The sequence below is a fragment of the Apostichopus japonicus genome, chromosome 17 (genome assembly GCF_037975245.1).
Source record: "Apostichopus japonicus isolate 1M-3 chromosome 17, ASM3797524v1, whole genome shotgun sequence".
In the NCBI taxonomy this organism is placed as follows: Eukaryota; Metazoa; Echinodermata; class Holothuroidea; order Aspidochirotida; family Stichopodidae; genus Apostichopus; species Apostichopus japonicus.
The window spans coordinates 15,216,403-15,236,617 of NC_092577.1; the positions used below are offsets into that span (position 1 = coordinate 15,216,403).

General features: G+C 36.3%; 1 protein-coding gene across 1 annotated transcript in view; it reads right to left on the reverse strand.

The window, feature by feature from the left end:
- The window catches only part of LOC139984883 (uncharacterized), a 94,955-nt gene that overhangs the window by 22,641 nt on the left and 52,099 nt on the right, over window positions 1–20,215 (reverse strand). The window contains exons 17-37 of the mRNA XM_071999006.1: window positions 16,971–17,198; window positions 14,313–14,426; window positions 13,729–13,962; window positions 13,340–13,450; window positions 12,743–12,970; window positions 10,085–10,198; window positions 9,501–9,734; window positions 9,112–9,222; window positions 8,516–8,743; window positions 7,542–7,655; window positions 6,958–7,191; window positions 6,568–6,678; window positions 5,971–6,198; window positions 4,997–5,110; window positions 4,413–4,646; window positions 4,023–4,133; window positions 3,427–3,654; window positions 2,453–2,566; window positions 1,869–2,102; window positions 1,479–1,589; window positions 912–1,139 (exon numbers count right to left, since the gene is read on the reverse strand). Of these exons, the coding sequence (XP_071855107.1) occupies window positions 912–1,139; window positions 1,479–1,589; window positions 1,869–2,102; window positions 2,453–2,566; window positions 3,427–3,654; window positions 4,023–4,133; window positions 4,413–4,646; window positions 4,997–5,110; window positions 5,971–6,198; window positions 6,568–6,678; window positions 6,958–7,191; window positions 7,542–7,655; window positions 8,516–8,743; window positions 9,112–9,222; window positions 9,501–9,734; window positions 10,085–10,198; window positions 12,743–12,970; window positions 13,340–13,450; window positions 13,729–13,962; window positions 14,313–14,426; window positions 16,971–17,198 (3,663 nt within the window). The remainder of the gene's footprint in view (window positions 1–911; window positions 1,140–1,478; window positions 1,590–1,868; window positions 2,103–2,452; window positions 2,567–3,426; window positions 3,655–4,022; window positions 4,134–4,412; window positions 4,647–4,996; window positions 5,111–5,970; window positions 6,199–6,567; window positions 6,679–6,957; window positions 7,192–7,541; window positions 7,656–8,515; window positions 8,744–9,111; window positions 9,223–9,500; window positions 9,735–10,084; window positions 10,199–12,742; window positions 12,971–13,339; window positions 13,451–13,728; window positions 13,963–14,312; window positions 14,427–16,970; window positions 17,199–20,215) is intronic.

Below are 20,215 nucleotides of genomic sequence, written 5' to 3' on the forward strand. Positions count from 1 at the left end.
AATATGTAGTAATTGTGAAGTAAGGCACGTGTTACCATCGATATCATGAAATGTGTAGTAATTGTGAAGTAAAGCACGTGATACCACCGATATTATTAAATGTGTAGTAATTGTCAAGTAAGGCACGTGATACCACCGATATTATGAGATGTGTAGTAATTGTCAAGTAAAGTACGTGATACCACCGATATTATGAAATGTGTAGTAATTGTCAAATAAGGCACGTGGTACCACCGATATTATTCAATATGTAGTAATTGTGAAGTAAGGCACGTGTTACCATCGATATCATGAAATGTGTAGTAATTGTGAAGTAAAGCACGTGATACCACCGATATTATTAAATGTGTGGTAATTGTCAAGTAAGGCACGTATTACCACCGATATTATGAGATGTGTAGTAATTGTGAAGTAAAGCACGTGATACCACCGATATTATGAAATGTGTAGTAATTGTCAAATAAGGCACGTGTCACCACCGATATTATGAAATGTGTAGTAATTGTGAAGTAAGGCACGTGATACCACCGACATTATCAAATATGTAGTAATTGTGAAGTAAGGCACGTGTTACCATCGATATCATGAAATGTGTAGTAATTGTGAAGTAAAGCACGTGATACCACCGATATTATTAAATGTGTAGTAATTGTCAAGTAAGGCACGTGATACCACCGATATTATGAGATGTGTAGTAATTGTCAAGTAAAGTACGTGATACCACCGATATTATGAAATGTGTAGTAATTGTCAAATAAGGCACGTGTTACCACCGATATTATGAAATGTGTAGTTATGTAAAAAGTTGAAGAAATGTCTTCATTAGACTTTCGGTTAATAAAAGATGTTAAAGTCACATGAACGTGTTCTGGTAATTGGAGAAAAATTGTTGGCAATTATGAAGGACTCACCGTCGTCCACAATGGTTATTACCGTCGTGCAGCTCGATCCAATCTGTAATGGTTCATCTACGTCTGTAATTATCACTTGAAATGTTTCCGTGTCTTCAGTAATGAAGTCGTTGATGATTACAATGTTAACATTTATTGTTCCTACCAACATCGGAATAGTTACCAAAATAGTATCATCTCCTCCAAAATCGTCTCCTTGATCAGCTGTTATTGCCATGACTTGTAAAGCTGCGAGAAAATTTTACACTTGTCAATATATTCTCTTCAGATGCAACATTTCGATTTAAATATGCATAGAAGCAGTCATAATAATGATACCTTGGGTCTGACATATTCAATGAATTTATACAATAACACACAAATAGATCATTCCGTTGTATTAGGCCGTTGTCTTCATCTACATCCGTTTACAATACTAGAAAAATAAATGTCAAACGTTCACACAACCTAACACTGATAGGGATCGAGGTATATTCAGACTTCTAAAGATCAGAATTATTAGTAAGTTTTGCTCGAGAAAAAAACCTTTAAGCTTTCGGGTTTTATCACATTGTTAAAAACACTTACTGACTAAGTTGTTCCTATCAGGTATCAAGGGCAAATTGATTCCAAGCGGGACAACAACGACACCATCACTTTCGCTGACACTGATTGCCACTTCCGGGAAACAAACAATGCCTGTTAATGAACAAGATTATAAACAAAGTAATATAATAATGCTACCAATATAACAGTAGTACTTAAAACTAATCTGTCATTGATGGTAGATGAAGAGAGGAAAACATTATAAGTAACATGAATGACAAAACGCATTCATAACTCTACAGTTCATTCCGTTCGTTTTTCGCGGAATTTTATCGTCACTGAAAATCTGACTAGCCTGCTTGCGATATTGCCGACACAAAGTGTATGTATCTCACTCATAAATGTTATTTTCGTTTAATTTTCGAGCCTTACCAATGTCGTTATCTTCGATTGTTACCGTTACAGTGCTCATGGTCGGGTTGGCGACGGCATTGCCGTCAACACCAGCAATCGAAATGATAAAGTTTTCATTCATTTCGATGACGTCATCATCGAGTATTACAACATTTGAACTGCCAGCTACTTCTCCTGCACTTATCATGACGCTTGAAGTAATAATCTGGTAGTCCGCGTTTTCTGATGCGGTAATTTCTTCATAATGTAAAGCTGTGGGGATTCGTGGAAAAGAATATTGAAATAAAAAAAGTGATGGATCTTTTATTCAATATATTCACTTCAGTTTCGTAACGAAGAAGCTTCGAATTTTAACTGCATCATGTTTCGGAACCCGTTTTTAAGTCAAATTACTGACAACGATCATGATCGTTTATTTACTTATTACATCTCTACCGGTATTTCTCGAGAACCTATTCAAATGTAAGATAATCCATGCTATAAAAAGACCTAAACTCTTTTCTTGCTTTCAATAAATGCAAAATACAAATATTTAACAAGTTACAGAAAGGAAATACGCCAAGTTCCGACTTATATCATCTTGGTAAAATTTGAATACTCACATACAGTAACGTCCTCGAAAGACAATGGACTCGACATTTCTATTAGAATGATGGCGCTGGCATCTTCGATAACAGAAGGCGGATTGATATCAAGAGAAATCATTGGTTGAATATCTAAGAATTAGAAAATGATAAGTAGTTGGAAATACGTGTTTCGATTTGCTATCGTAACTAATTAATCCAATCTAAAATATAACCATTTAATTTAGTATCTCGATGTCCATAAACTAAGTATCTTGATCTTAATGTATCCTACAGTAACTTATGAAACTTTTGCTTTGGTAAATGAATTACTTTCTTCATTGAAGAGCGGGTATGAAGTATTGTGGCAACAGCTTCAAGAAACGCTTCTGGGCGATCAATATGTGGTCATTTTACCTGAATCTTAAATTGTGTGGACTTAATAGTCACAGTTTCATTATCATTCATGCCAAATGAGATAGAGCTCAAGAATGATTTAAAGGTATTCCACTTGACTATGTAACTTGTGGTCCGCTAAAACATTTCAAACTTTGTCGTCAACTATTGCCCATGTACAGACAAACTTGGTGCTTTTGGACAAAAGGAAAATAATTTCAAATGACATGAAGGTATCGAAGAGTTGTTAAGGAGTCACTTTTATTCTTTTAATCTTCATGACGTGCAAACTGGAATGCTAGTTTATTTACAACAAAGCTCGGAATTATCCATGTTCGCGATTGGGTCAGGAAAGAACAGCACTTCTGTCCACTCACTAAGCCGACTTGCAGTCTTTGTTATTTAGGCTTCGGTAGTTTCCTCCAAAAGTACATCCAACGGTCCATAGCCGATGGCAAGTTGTTGAGAATTAAGAACATCTATCACTTGAGATAAATCATTAACTTACTTCATCTTTAGACTTTTGATTTATCAATTATTTTGCAGACACATGTGTACATCTTTCAAGAATATCGTGATATTTCAAGGAGAATATTCGGCAATTATGAAGGACTCACCGTCGTCCACTATGGTTATTACAGTCGTGCAGCTCGATCCAATCTGTAATGGTTCATCTACGTCTGTAATTATCACTTGAAATGTTTCCGTGTCTTCAGTAATGAAGTCGTTGATGATTGCAATGTTAACATTTATTGTTCCTACCAACATCGGAATAGTTACAAAAATAGTATCATCTCCTCCAAAATCGTCTCCTTGATCAGCTGTTATTGCCATGACTTGTAAAGCTGCGAGAAAATTTTACACTTGTCAATATATTCTCTTCAGATGCAACATTTCAATTTAAATATGCAAAGAAGCTGTCATAATAATGATACCTTGGGTCTGACATATTCAATGAATTTATACAATAACGCACAATAGATCATTCCGTCGTGTTAGGCCGTTGTCTTCATCTACATCCGTTTACAATACTGGAAAAATAAATGTCAAACGTTCACACAACCTAATACAGATAGGGATCGAGGCATATTCAAACTTCTAAAGATCAGAATTATTAATTATTTTGCTCGAGAAGAAACCTTTAATCGGAATGTATAGCATAGGCAAATGCTTTAAGGTTTTCGGGTTTTATCACATTGTTAAAAGCACTTACTGACTAAAATGTTCCTATCAGGTATCAAGGGCAAATTGATTCCAAGCGGGACAACAACGACACCATCACTTTCGCTGACACTGATTGCCACTTCCGGGAAACAAACAATGCCTGTTAATGAACAAGATTATAAACAAAGCAATATAATAATGCTATCAATATAACAGTAGTACTTAAAACTAATCTGTCATTGATGGTAGATGAAGAGAGGAAAACATTATAAGTAACATGAATGATAAAAAGCATTCATAACTCTACAGTTCATTCCGTTCGTTTTTCGCGGAATTTTATCGTCACTGAAAATCTGACTATCCTACTTGCGATACTGCCGACACAAAGTGTATGTATCTCACTCATAAATGTTATTTTCGTTTAATTTTCGAGCCTTACCAATGTCGTTATCTTCGATTGTAACCGTTACAGTGCTCATGGTCGGGTTGGCGACGGCATTGCCGTCAACACCAGCAACCGAAATGATAAAGTTTTCATTCATTTCGATGACGTCATCATCGAGTATTACAACATTTGAACTGCCAGCTACTTCTCCTGCACTTATCATGACGCTTGAAGTAATAATCTGGTAGTCCGCGTTTTCTGATGCGGTAATTTCTTCATAATGTAAAGCTGTGGGGATTCGTGGAAAAGAATATTGAAATAAAAAAAGTGATGGATCTTTTATTCAATATATTCACTTCAGTTTCGTAACGAAGAAGCTTCGAATTTTAACTGCATCATGTTTCGGAACCCGTTTTTAAGTCAAATTACTGACAACGATCATGATCGTTTATTTACTTATTACATCTCTACCGGTATTTCTCGAGAACCTATTCAAATGTAAGCCAATCCATGCTATAAAAAGACCTCAACTCTTTTCTTGCTTTCAATGAATGCAAAATACAAATATTCAACAAGTTACAGAAAGGAAATACGCCAAGTTCCGACTTATATCATCTTGGTAAAATTTGAATACTCACATACAGTAACGTTCTCGAAAGACAATGGACTCGACATTTCTATTAGAATGATGGCGCTGGCATCTTCGATAACAGAAGGCGGATTGATATCAAGAGAAATCATTGGTTGAATATCTAAGAAATAGAAAATGATAAGTAGTTGGAAATACGTGTTGCGATTTGCTATCGTAACTTATTAATCCAATCTAAAATATAACCATTTAATTTAGTATCTCGATGTCCATAAACTAAGTATCTTGATCTTAATGTATCCTACAGTAACTTATGAAACTTTTGCTTTGGTAAATGAATTACTTTCGTCATTGAAGAGCGGGTTTCAAGTATTGTGGCAACAGCTTCAAGAAACGCTTCTGGGCGATCAATATGTGGTCATTTTACCTGAATCTGAAATTGTGTGGACTTAATAGTCACAGTTTCATTATCATTCATGCCAAATGAGATAGAGCTCAAGAATGATTTAAAGGTATTCCACTTGACTATGTAACTTGTGGTCCGCTAAAACATTTCAAACTTTGTCGTCAACTATTGCCCATGTACAGACAAACTTGGTGCTTTTGGACAAAAGGAAAATAATTTCAAATGACATGAAGGTATCGAAGAGTTGTTAAGGAGTCACTTTTATTCTTTTAATCTTCATGACGTGCAAAATGGAATGCTAGTTTATTTACATCAAAGCTCGGAATTATCCATGTTCGCGATTGGGTCAGGAAAGAACAGCACTTCTGTCCACTCACTAAGCCGACTTGCAGTCTTTGTTATTTAGGCTTCGGTAGTTTCCTCCAAAAGTACATCCAACGGTCCATAGCCGATGGCAAGTTGTTGAGAATTAAGAACATCTATCACTTGAGATAAATCATTAACTTACTTCATCTTTAGACTTTTGATTTATCAATTATTTTGCAGACACATGTGTACATCTTTCAAGAATATCGTGATATTTCAAGGAGAATATTCGGCAATTATCAAGGGCTCACCGTCGTCCACTATGGTTATTACAGTCGTGCAGCTCGATCCAATCTGTAATGGTTCATCTACGTCTGTAATTATCACTTGAAATGTTTCCGTGTCTTCAGTAATGAAGTCGTTGATGATTGCAATGTTAACATTTGTTGTTCCTACCAACATCGGAATAGTTACAAAAATAGTCTCATCTCCTCCAAAATCGTCTCCTTGATCAGCTGTTATTGCCATGACTTGTAAAGCTGCGAGAAAATTTTACACTTGTCAATATATTCTCTACAGATGCAACATTTCAATTTAAATATGCAAAGAAGCTGTCATAATAATGATATCTTGGGTCTGACATATTCAATGAATTTATACAATAACGCACAATAGATCATTCCGTCGTGTTAGGCCGTTGTCTTCATCTACATCCGTTTACAATACTGGGAAAAATAAATGTCAAACGTTCACACAACCTAATACTGATAGGGATCGAGGCATATTCAAACTTCTAAAGATCAGAATTATTAATTATTTTGCTGGAGAAGAAACCTTTAATCGGAATGTTTAGCATAAGCAAATGCTTTAAGGTTTTCGGGTTTTATCACATTGTTAAAAGCACTTACTGACTAAAATGTTCCTATCAGGTATCAAGGGCAAATTGATTCCAAGCGGGACAACAACGACACCATCACTTTCACTGACACTGAGTGCCACTTCCGGGAAACAAACATTGCCTGTTAATGAACAAGATTATAAACAAAGCAATATAATAATGCTACCAATATAACAGTAGTACTTAAAACTAATCTGTCATTGATGGTAGATGAAGAGAGGAAAACATTATAAGTAACATGAATGATAAAAAGCATTCATAACTGTACAGTTCATTCCGTTCGTTTTTCGCGGAATTTTATCGTCACTGAAAATCTGACTAGCCTACTTGCGATATTGCCGACACAAAGTGTATGTATCTCACTCATAAATGTTATTTTCGTTTAATTTTCGAGCCTTACCAATGTCGTTATCTTCGATTGTAACCGTTACAGTGCTCATGGTCGGGTTGGCGACGGCATTGCCGTCAACACCAGCAATCGAAATGATAAAGTTTTCATTCATTTCGATGACGTCATCATCGAGTATTACAACATTTGAACTGCCAGCTACTTCTCCTGCTCTTATCATGACGCTTGAAGTAATAATCTGGTAGTCCGCGTTTTCTGATGCGGTAATTTCTTCATAATGTAAAGCTGTGGGGATTCGTGGAAAAGAATATTGAAATAAAAAAAGTGATGGATCTTTTATTCAATATATTCACTTCAGTTTCGTAACGAAGAAGCTTCGAATTTGAACTGCCTCATGTTTCGGAACCCGTTTTTAAGTCAAATTACTGACAACGATCATGATCGTTTATTTACTTATTACATCTCTACCGGTATTTCTCGAGAACCTATTCAAATGTAAGCCAATCCATGCTATAAAATGACCTCAACTCTTTTCTTGCTTTCAATGAATGCAAAATACAAATATTCAACAAGTTACAGAAAGGAAATACGCCAAGTTCCGACTTATATCATCTTGGTAAAATTTGAATACTCACATACAGTAACGTTCTCGAAAGACAATGGACTCGACATTTCTATTAGAATGATGGCGCTGGCATCTTCGATAACAGAAGGCGGATTGATATCAAGAGAAATCATTGGTTGAATATCTAAGAAATAGAAAATGATAAGTAGTTGGAAATACGTGTTGCGATTTGCTATCGTAACTTATTAATCCAATCTAAAATATAACCATTTAATTTAGTATCTCGATGTCCATAAACTAAGTATCTTGATCTTAATGTATCCTACAGTAACTTATGAAACTTTTGCTTTGGTAAATGAATTACTTTCTTCATTGAAGAGCGGGTTTCAAGTATTGTGGCAACAGCTTCAAGAAACGCTTCTGGGCGATCAATATGTGGTCATTTTACCTGAATCTGAAATTGTGTGGACTTAATAGTCACAGTTTCATTATCATTCATGCCAAATGAGATAGAGCTCAAGAATGATTTAAAGGTATTCCACTTGACTATGTAACTTGTGGTCCGCTAAAACATTTCAAACTTTGTCGTCAACTATTGCCCATGTACAGACAAACTTGGTGCTTTTGGACAAAAGGAAAATAATTTCAAATGACATGAAGGTATCGAAGAGTTGTTAAGGAGTCACTTTTATTCTTTTAATCTTCATGACGTGCAAAATGGAATGCTAGTTTATTTACATCAAAGCTCGGAATTATCCATGTTCGCGATTGGGTCAGGAAAGAACAGCACTTCTGTCCACTCACTAAGCCGACTTGCAGTCTTTGTTATTTAGGCTTCGGTAGTTTCCTCCAAAAGTACATCCAACGGTCCATAGCCGATGGCAAGTTGTTGAGAATTAAGAACATCTATCACTTGAGATAAATCATTAACTTACTTCATCTTTAGACTTTTGATTTATCAATTATTTTGCAGACACATGTGTACATCTTTCAAGAATATCGTGATATTTCAAGGAGAATATTCGGCAATTATCAAGGGCTCACCGTCGTCCACTATGGTTATTACAGTCGTGCAGCTCGATCCAATCTGTAATGGTTCATCTACGTCTGTAATTATCACTTGAAATGTTTCCGTGTCTTCAGTAATGATGTCGTTGATGATTACAATGTTAACATTTGTTGTTCCTACCAACATCGGTATAGTTACAAAAATAGTCTCATCTCCTCCAAAATCGTCTCCTTGATCAGCTGTTATTGCCATGACTTGTAAAGCTGCGAGAAAATTTTACACTTGTCAATATATTCTCTTCAGATGCAACATTTCAATTTAAATATGCAAAGAAGCTGTCATAATAATGATATCTTGGGTCCGACATATTCAATGAATTTATACAATAACGCACAATAGATCATTCCGTCGTGTTAGGCCGTTGTCTTCATCTACATCCGTTTACAATACTGGAAAAATAAATGTCAAACGTTCACACAACCTAATACTGATAGGGATCGAGGCATATTCAAACTTCTAAAGATCAGAATTATTAATTATTTTGCTGGAGAAGAAACCTTTAATCGGAATGTATAGCATAGGCAAATGCTTTAAGGTTTTCGCGTTTTATCACATTGTTAAAAGCACTTACTGACTAAAATGTTCCTATCAGGTATCAAGGGCAAATTGATTCCAAGCGGGACAACAATGACACCATCACTTTCGCTGACACTGATTGCCACTTCCGGGAAACAAACATTGCCTGTTAATGAACAAGATTATAAACAAAGCAATATAATAATGCTACCAATATAACAGTAGTACTTAAAACTAATCTGTCATTGATGGTAGATGAAGAGAGGAAAACATTATAAGTAACATGAATGACAAAACGCATTCATAACTCTACAGTTCATTCCGTTCGTTTTTCGCGGAATTTATCGTCACTGAAAATCTGACTAGCCTACTTGCGATATTGCCGACACAAAATGTATGTATCTCACTCATAAATGTTATTTTCGTTTAATTTTCGAGCCTTACCAATGTCGTTATCTTCGATTGTAACCGTTACAGTGCTCATGGTCGGGTTGGCGACGGCATTGCCGTGAACACCAGCAATCGAAATGATAAAGTTTTCATTCATTTCGATGACGTCATCATCGAGTATTACAACATTTGAACTGCCAGCTACTTCTCCTGCTCTTATCATGACGCTTGAAGTACTAATCTGGTAGTCCGCGTTTTCTGATGCGGTAATTTCTTCATAATGTAAAGCTGTGGGGATTCGTGGAAAAGAATATTGAAATAAAAAAAGTGATGGATCTTTTATTCAATATATTCACTTCAGTTTCGTAACGAAGAAGCTTCGAATTTGAACTGCCTCATATTTCGGAACCCGTTTTTAAGTCAAATTACTGACAACGATCATGATCGTTTATTTACTTATTACATCTCTACCGGTATTTCTCGAGAACCTATTCAAATGTAAGCCAATCCATGCTATAAAAAGACCTAAACTCTTTTCTTGCTTTCAATGAATGCAAAATACAAATATTCAACAAGTTACAGAACGAAAATACGCCAAGTTCCGACTTATATCATCTTGGTAAAATTTGAATACTCACATACAGTAACGTTCTCGAAAGACAATGGACTCGACATTTCTATTAGAATGATGGCGCTGGCATCTTCGATAACAGAAGGCGGATTGATATCAAGAGAAATCATTGGTTGAATATCTAAGAAATAGAAAACGATAAGTAGTTGGAAATACGTGTTGCGATTTGCTATCGTAACTTATTAATCCAATCTAAAATATAACCATTTAATTTAGTATCTCGATGTCCATAAACTAAGTATCTTGATCTTAATGTATCCTACAGTAACTTATGAAACTTTTGCTTTGGTAAATGAACTACTTTCTTCATTGAAGAGCGGGTTTCAAGTATTGTGGCAACAGCTTCAAGAAACGCTTCTGGGCGATCAATATGTGGTCATTTTACCTGAATCTGAAATTGTGTGGACTTAATAGTCACAGTTTCATTATCATTCATGCCAAATGATATGGAGCTCAAGAATGATTTAAAGGTATTCCACTTGACTATGTAACTTGTGGTCCGCTAAAACATTTCAAACTTTGACGTCAACTATTGCCCATGTACAGACAAACTTTGTGCTTTTGGACAAAAGGAAAATAATTTCAAATGACATGAAGGTATCGAAAAGTTGTTAAGGAGTCAGTTTTATTCTTTTAATCTTCATGACGTGCAAAATGGAATGCGAGTTTATTTACAACAAAGCTCGAAATAAGTAAGTAAGTAAGTAAGTAAAACTTTATTTCATCCCAAAAGGGAAAATACAAGCTCGCATATGTACATATAAGACAAATACAAGATGATAAAGAGTAAAAAGATATAAGAATGACAAACATGAGAGTATCAGAGAATTAAAGTATAAAAGTTTAAAGGCGTGATGATAAAACAAATGAAACACCCGAATAGATATGTACAAATAAGACAAATACAAGATGATAAAGAGTAAAAAGACATAAGAATGGCAAACAAAGAGTATCAAAGAATTAAAGTATAAAAGTATAAAGGCGTGATAATATAACAAATGAACACCCGTATGGATGGCAAGAACGGGAAGATAAAGCAGGCAACTAACGATTGAAACGGAAATTAAAGAGCTTAATGCACTGAGGGATAAAGGAAGATTTGTGTCGATTTGTTATTGCACTCGGAAGCCTCATCCGCCCACTGCGAGATATTATTGCACTGTTGAGATTGAGAAACAATGGGTGATTCTCGTCGGCAAGGATGGCGTCGAGCTTAGACTCTATAACATTATGATACATACACTCCATTGTGAGCTGGTCCCCACCCAGAATACGGTTAGCCTGTCTGATAACAGAATCAATGCGACTCTTATCGTAAGCAGTCACATTACCACCCCAGCAAGTCATACAATATTTAAACACGCTACAAATGACTGAGTTATAAAATATAGTGAGGATACGACTGTCAATGTTAAATTTACCCATTCTACGGAGACAGTATAGTCTAGGGTTTACTCTCTTTACCAAATAATCTATATGCTCATGCCACGCCAGTTGATCATCAATAACAACACCAAGATATTTATAGGATGAGACTTGTTCTACGGGATTTTCTTTAATCACAACCTCTCTTGGTTGACCCTTGACCCTTCTAAAATCAATATTCATTTCCTTTGTTTTTTTTAACATTAAGTTCCAGGAAGTTCTTATCACAATAACCGACGAAATGATTAATTTCTTCCACATATTCCCTGTCATCATCCTTTTTAATCAAACCGACTAAGGCTGTATCATCTGCAAATTTAATTAAATGGCAACTGTCAGACGAGGATCTCACATCCGACGTGTACAGAGTGAATAAAAATGGGGCTAGAACGGTTCCTTGTGGAGCACCAGTATTTGAGTATTGGACATCTGACATACAGTTGGATGAGCTAATGTGAACATATTGAGAACGATTGGTAAGGTAGTTGAGTATCCAAAAAATGAGATCATGTGAAATATTCATATTTAACATCTTGTCGGCCAAAACATGAGGTTGAATTGTGTTAAACGCAGATGAAAAATCAAAGAACATAATTCTGGCAGAATGACCTGATTTAGAATGTTCAAGGTGGGAATACAATTTCTCCAAGCAATTTAAGACCGCGTCCTCTGTATTGCGATGGGCCCTATAAGCATATTGTTGAGGGTCGAGGTAGTCATCGACTAACGGCTTTATGTGCCGCAGTACAATTCGTTCACACGACTTCATCAGGACAGAAGTAAGGGCCAGAGGGCGAAGGTCATTCATGCAGGATATGACAGCCTTTTTGGCTACTGGAATAATACAAGAGCGTTTCCATGATACGGGTATTGTTTTTGTACAGAATGAAAGATTAAAAATGTGAGTAAAAATGTCGGCAAGTTGATTGGCACAGGTTTTCAATACAATTATCCATGTTCGCGATTGGGTCAGGAAAGAACAGCACTTCTGTCCACTCACTAAGCCGACTTGCAGTCTTTGTTATTTAGGCTTCGGTAGTTTCCTCCAAAAGTACATCCAACGATCCTTAGCCGATGGCAAGTTGTTGAGAATTAAGAACATCTATCACTTGAGATAAATCATTAACTTACTTCATCTTTAGACTTTTGATTTATCAATTATTTTGCAGACACATGTGTACATCTTTCAAGAATATCGTGATATTTCAAGGAGAATATTCGGCAATTATGGAGGACTCACCGTCGTCCACTATAGTTATTACCGTCGTACAGCTCGATCCAATCTGTAATGGTTCATCTACGTCTGTAATTATCACTTGAAATGTTTCCGTGTCTTCAGTAATGAAGTCGTTGATGATTACAATGTTAACATTTATTGTTCCTACCAACTTCGGTATAGTTACAAAAATAGTCTCATCTCCTCCAAAATCGTCTCCTTGATCAGCTGTTATTGCCATGACTTGTAAAGCTGCGAGAAAATTTTACACTTGTCAATATATTCTCTTCAGATGCAACATTTCAATTTAAATATGCAAAGAAGCTGTCATAATAATGATATCTTGGGTCCGACATATTCAATGAATTTATACAATAACGCACAATAGATCATTCCGTCGTGTTAGGCCGTTGTCTTCATCTACATCCGTTTACAATACTGGAAAAAATAAATGTCAAACGTTCACACAACCTAATGCTGATAGGGATCGAGGCATATTCAAACTTCTAAAGATCAGAATTATTAATTATTTTGCTCGAGAAGAAACCTTTAATCGGAATGTTTAGCATAGGCAAATGCTTTAAGGTTTTCGGATTTTATCACATTGTTAAAAGCACTTACTGACTAAAATGTTCCTATCAGGTATCAAGGGCAAATTGATTCCAAGCGGGACAACAACGACACCATCACTTTCGCTGACACTGATTGCCACTTCCGGGAAACAAACATTGCCTGTTAATGAACAAGATTATAAACAAAGCAATATAATAATGCTACCAATATAACAGTAGTACTTAAAACTAATCTGTCATTGATGGTAGATGAAGAGAGGAAAACATTATAAATAACATGAATGACAAAACGCATTCATAACTCTACAGTTCATTCCGTTCGTTTTTCGCGGAATTTATCGTCACTGAAAATCTGACTAGCCTACTTGCGATATTGCCGACACAAAATGTATGTATCTCACTCATAAATGTTATTTTCGTTTAATTTTCGAGCCTTACCAATGTCGTTATCTTCGATTGTAACCGTTACAGTGCTCATGGTCGGGTTGGCGACGGCATTGCCGTGAACACCAGCAATCGAAATGATAAAGTTTTCATTCATTTCGATGACGTCATCATCGAGTATTACAACATTTGAACTGCCAGCTACTTCTCCTGCTCTTATCATGACGCTTGAAGTACTAATCTGGTAGTCCGCGTTTTCTGATGCGGTAATTTCTTCATAATGTAAAGCTGTGGGGATTCGTGGAAAAGAATATTGAAATAAAAAAAGTGATGGATCTTTTATTCAATATATTCACTTCAGTTTCGTAACGAAGAAGCTTCGAATTTGAACTGCCTCATGTTTCGGAACCCGTTTTTAAGTCAAATTACTGACAACGATCATGATCGTTTATTTACGTATTACATCTCTACCGGTATTTCTCGAGAACCTATTCAAATGTAAGCCAATCCATGCTATAAAAAGACTTAAACTCTTTTCTTGCTTTCAATGAATGCAAAATACAAATATTCAACAAGTTACAGAACGAAAATACGCCAAGTTCCGACTTATATCATCTTGGTAAAATTTGAATACTCACATACAGTAACGTTCTCGAAAGACAATGGACTCGACATTTCTATTAGAATGATGGCCCTGGCATCTTCGATAACAGAAGGCGGATTGATATCAAGAGAAATCATTGGTTGAATATCTAAGAAATAGAAAACGATAAGTAGTTGGAAATACGTGTTGCGATTTGCTATCGTAACTTATTAATCCAATCTAAAATATAACCATTTAATTTAGTATCTCGATGTCCATAAACTAAGTATCTTGATCTTAATGTATCCTACAGTAACTTATGAAACTTTTGCTTTGGTAAATGAACTACTTTCTTCATTGAAGAGCGGGTTTCAAGTATTGTGGCAACAGCTTCAAGAAACGCTTCTGGGCGATCAATATGTGGTCATTTTACCTGAATCTGAAATTGTGTGGACTTAATAGTCACAGTTTCATTATCATTCATGCCAAATGATATGGAGCTCAAGAATGATTTAAAGGTATTCCACTTGACTATGTAACTTGTGGTCCGCTAAAACATTTCAAACTTTGACGTCAACTATTGCCCATGTACAGACAAACTTTGTGCTTTTGGACAAAAGGAAAATAATTTCAAATGACATGAAGGTATCGAAAAGTTGTTAAGGAGTCAGTTTTATTCTTTTAATCTTCATGACGTGCAAAATGGAATGCGAGTTTATTTACAACAAAGCTCGAAATAAGTAAGTAAGTAAGTAAGTAAAACTTTATTTCATCCCAAAAGGGAAAATACAAGCTCGCATATGTACATATAAGACAAATACAAGATGATAAAGAGTAAAAAGATATAAGAATGACAAACATGAGAGTATCAGAGAATTAAAGTATAAAAGTTTAAAGGCGTGATGATAAAACAAATGAAACACCCGAATAGATATGTACAAATAAGACAAATACAAGATGATAAAGAGTAAAAAGACATAAGAATGGCAAACAAAGAGTATCAAAGAATTAAAGTATAAAAGTATAAAGGCGTGATAATATAACAAATGAACACCCGTATGGATGGCAAGAACGGGAAGATAAAGCAGGCAACTAACGATTGAAACAGAAATTAAAGAGCTTAATGCACTGAGGGATAAAGGAAGATTTGTGTCGATTTGTTATTGCACTCGGAAGCCTCATCCGCCCACTGCGAGATATTATTGCACTGTTGAGATTGAGAAACAATGGGTGATTCTCGTCGGCAAGGATGGCGTCGAGCTTAGACTCTATAACATTATGATACATACACTCCATTGTGAGCTGGTCCCCACCCAGAATACGGTTAGCCTGTCTGATAACAGAATCAATGCGACTCTTATCGTAAGCAGTCACATTACCACCCCAGCAAGTCATACAATATTTAAACACGCTACAAATGACTGAGTTATAAAATATAGTGAGGATACGACTGTCAATGTTAAATTTACCCATTCTACGGAGACAGTATAGTCTAGGGTTTACTCTCTTTACCAAATAATCTATATGCTCATGCCACGCCAGTTGATCATCAATAACAACACCAAGATATTTATAGGATGAGACTTGTTCTACGGGATTTTCTTTAATCACAACCTCTCTTGGTTGACCCTTGACCCTTCTAAAATCAATATTCATTTCCTTTGTTTTTTTTAACATTAAGTTCCAGGAAGTTCTTATCACAATAACCGACGAAATGATTAATTTCTTCCACATATTCCCTGTCATCATCCTTTTTAATCAAACCGACTAAGGCTGTATCATCTGCAAATTTAATTAAATGGCAACTGTCAGACGAGGATCTCACATCCGACGTGTACAGAGTGAATAAAAATGGGGCTAGAACGGTTCCTTGTGGAGCACCAGTATTTGAGTATTGGACATCTGACATACAGTTGGATGAGCTAATGTGAACATATTGAGAACGATTGGTAAGGTAGTTGAGTATCCAAAAAATGAGATCATGTGAAATATTCATATTTAACATCTTGTCGGCCAAAACATGAGGTTGAATTGTGTTAAACGCAGATGAAAAATCAAAGAACATAATTCTGGCAGAATGACCTGATTTAGAATGTTCAAGGTGGGAATACAATTTCTCCAAGCAATTTAAGACCGCGTCCTCTGTATTGCGATGGGCCCTATAAGCATATTGTTGAGGGTCGAGGTAGTCATCGACTAACGGCTTTATGTGCCGCAGTACAATTCGTTCACACGACTTCATCAGGACAGAAGTAAGGGCCAGAGGGCGAAGGTCATTCATGCAGGATATGACAGCCTTTTTGGCTACTGGAATAATACAAGAGCGTTTCCATGATACGGGTATTGTTTTTGTACAGAATGAAAGATTAAAAATGTGAGTAAAAATGTCGGCAAGTTGATTGGCACAGGTTTTCAATACAATTATCCATGTTCGCGATTGGGTCAGGAAAGAACAGCACTTCTGTCCACTCACTAAGCCGACTTGCAGTCTTTGTTATTTAGGCTTCGGTAGTTTCCTCCAAAAGTACATCCAACGATCCTTAGCCGATGGCAAGTTGTTGAGAATTAAGAACATCTATCACTTGAGATAAATCATTAACTTACTTCATCTTTAGACTTTTGATTTATCAATTATTTTGCAGACACATGTGTACATCTTTCAAGAATATCGTGATATTTCAAGGAGAATATTCGGCAATTATGGAGGACTCACCGTCGTCCACTATAGTTATTACCGTCGTACAGCTCGATCCAATCTGTAATGGTTCATCTACGTCTGTAATTATCACTTGAAATGTTTCCGTGTCTTCAGTAATGAAGTCGTTGATGATTACAATGTTAACATTTATTGTTCCTACCAACTTCGGTATAGTTACAAAAATAGTCTCATCTCCTCCAAAATCGTCTCCTTGATCAGCTGTTATTGCCATGACTTGTAAAGCTGCGAGAAAATTTTACACTTGTCAATATATTCTCTTCAGATGCAACATTTCAATTTAAATATGCAAAGAAGCTGTCATAATAATGATATCTTGGGTCCGACATATTCAATGAATTTATACAATAACGCACAATAGATCATTCCGTCGTGTTAGGCCGTTGTCTTCATCTACATCCGTTTACAATACTGGAAAAAATAAATGTCAAACGTTCACACAACCTAATGCTGATAGGGATCGAGGCATATTCAAACTTCTAAAGATCAGAATTATTAATTATTTTGCTCGAGAAGAAACCTTTAATCGGAATGTTTAGCATAGGCAAATGCTTTAAGGTTTTCGGATTTTATCACATTGTTAAAAGCACTTACTGACTAAAATGTTCCTATCAGGTATCAAGGGCAAATTGATTCCAAGCGGGACAACAACGACACCATCACTTTCGCTGACACTGATTGCCACTTCCGGGAAACAAACATTGCCTGTTAATGAACAAGATTATAAACAAAGCAATATAATACTGCTACCAATATAACAGTAGTACTTAAAACTAATCTGTCATTGATGGTAGATGAAAAGAGAAAAACATTATAAGTAACATGAATGACCAAAAGCATTCATAACTCTACAGTTCATTGCGTTCATTTTTCGCGGAATTTTATCGTCACTGAAAATCTGACTAGCCTACTTGCGATATTGCCGACACAAAATGTATGTATTTCACTCATAAATGTTATTTTCGTTTAATTTTCGAGCCTTACCAATGTCGTTATCTTCGATTGTTACCGTTACAGTGCTCATGGTCGGGTTGGCGACGGCATTGCCGTCAACACCAGCAATCGAAATGATAAAGTTTTCATTCATTTCGACGACGTCATCATCAAATATTACAACATTTGAACTGCCAGCTACTTCTCCTGCACTTATCATGACGCTTGAAGTAATAATCTGGTAGTCCGCGTTTTCTGATGCGGTAATTTCTTCATAATGTAAAGCTGTGGGGATTCGTGGAAAAGAATATGAAACAAAAAAAAAGATGGATCTTTTATTCAATATATTCACTTCAGTTTCGTAACGAAGAAGCTTCGAATTTTAACTGCCTCATGTTTCGGAACCATTTTTTAAGTCAAATTACTGACAACAATCATGATCGTTTATTTACTTATTACATCTCTACCGGTATTTCTCGAGAACCTATTCAAATGTAAGTTTATCCATGCTATAAAAAGACCTGAAGCCTATTCTTGCTTTCAATGAATGCAAAATTAACAAATATTCAACAAATTACTAACAGGAAATACGCCAAGTTCCGACTTATATCATCTTGATAAAATTTGAATACTCACATACAGTAACGTTCTCGAAAGACAATGGACTCGACATTTGTATTAGAATGATGGCGCTGGCATCTTCGATAACAGAAGGCGGAATGATATCAAGAGAAATCATTGGTTGAATATCTAAGAATTAGAAAATGATAAGTAGTTGGAAATACGTGTTGCGATTTGCTATCTTAACTAATTAATCCAATCTAAATATAACCATTTAATTTAGTATCTCGATGTCCATCAACTAAGTATCTTGATCTTAATGTATCCTACAGTAACATATGAAACTTTTGCTTTGGTAAATGAATTACTTTCTTCATTGAAGAGCGGGTTTGAAGTATTGTGGCAACAGTTTCAAGAAACGCTTCATGGTGATCAATATGTGGTCATTTAACCTAAATCTTGAATTGTGTGGACCTAATAGTCACAGTTTCATTATCATTCATGCCAAATGAGATAGAGCTCAATAATGGTTTAAAGGTATTCCACTTGACTATGTAACTTGTGGTCCGCTAAAACATTTCAAACTTTGTAGTTAACTATTGCCCATGTACAGACAAATTTGGTGCTATTGGACAAAAGGAAAATAATATCAAATGCCATGAAGGGATCGAACAGTTGTTAAGGAGTCAGTTTTATTCTTTTAATCTTCATGACGTGCAAAATGGAATGCTAGTTTATTTACAACATAGCTCGGAATTGGCCATGTTCGCGATGGGGTCAGGAAAGAACAGCACTTCTGTCCACTCACTAAGCCGACTTGCAGTCTTTGTTATTTAGGCTTCGGTAGTTTCCTCCAAAAGTACATCCAACGATCCATAGCCGATGGCAAGTTGTTGAGAATTAAGAACATCTATCACTTGAGATAAATCATTAACTTACTTCATCTTTAGACTTTTGATTTATCAATTATTTTGCAGACACATGTGTACATCTTTCAAGAATATCGTGTGCTTTTTACGTGCAAAGAAAAACTGACACAGACCAAAGGTCAACAAAACCAAAAACAATTCCAGTCTGTTTAACAACCACCATAAACCCAACTGAAACCCACAAACAGAAATCTCTCACTCACCCACAGATGTATACAATGTAGCGTTCAACGTGACATGAAAAGGACACGGACCCAAAGGCCAACAGAACCAAAACAATAAAGCTATACAAACCAGCCCCAAAAAGCCAACTCCAAACCACAAACAGAACCCCCAAACCCATATTATGTAACGAACACACAACCCCCCCCCCCCACACACCTGACAACTAACCCACTCCAAAACTTCATCCGGGGTACGCCGTCCCGATGGTAGACAACAGGCCTGCGCATTACCTGCGAAGTTTTCCCAATATGGGTCTTTTCAGGCCCCTAGCAGTGTTCCCCCTTTTCTTACGAGGGAGCAGAGTTCTTAGCTCCTCGTCATTGATCGAGTGGACCTCCCTGTCAGGACCAGGAGGTCTACTAGCGACCATCGTGTCCGGTATAGCGGAAGCGGCTGCGTGTAGGGTTGAAGGGCCACTCGAGTCAATGAGATCAGTGGCCTGTTTCGTCTCATCAAACCAATCGGAGGACTCCTTAGCCACAACTAATAAGGCTGGAGTGCAGTCCTCCATTGGCGAGTCAGAATCTGGGCCACTTAATGCCTCTTGGACCGGTTGACTCGGGGCCCAACTAGTATCACCGATAGCGGGCGTAG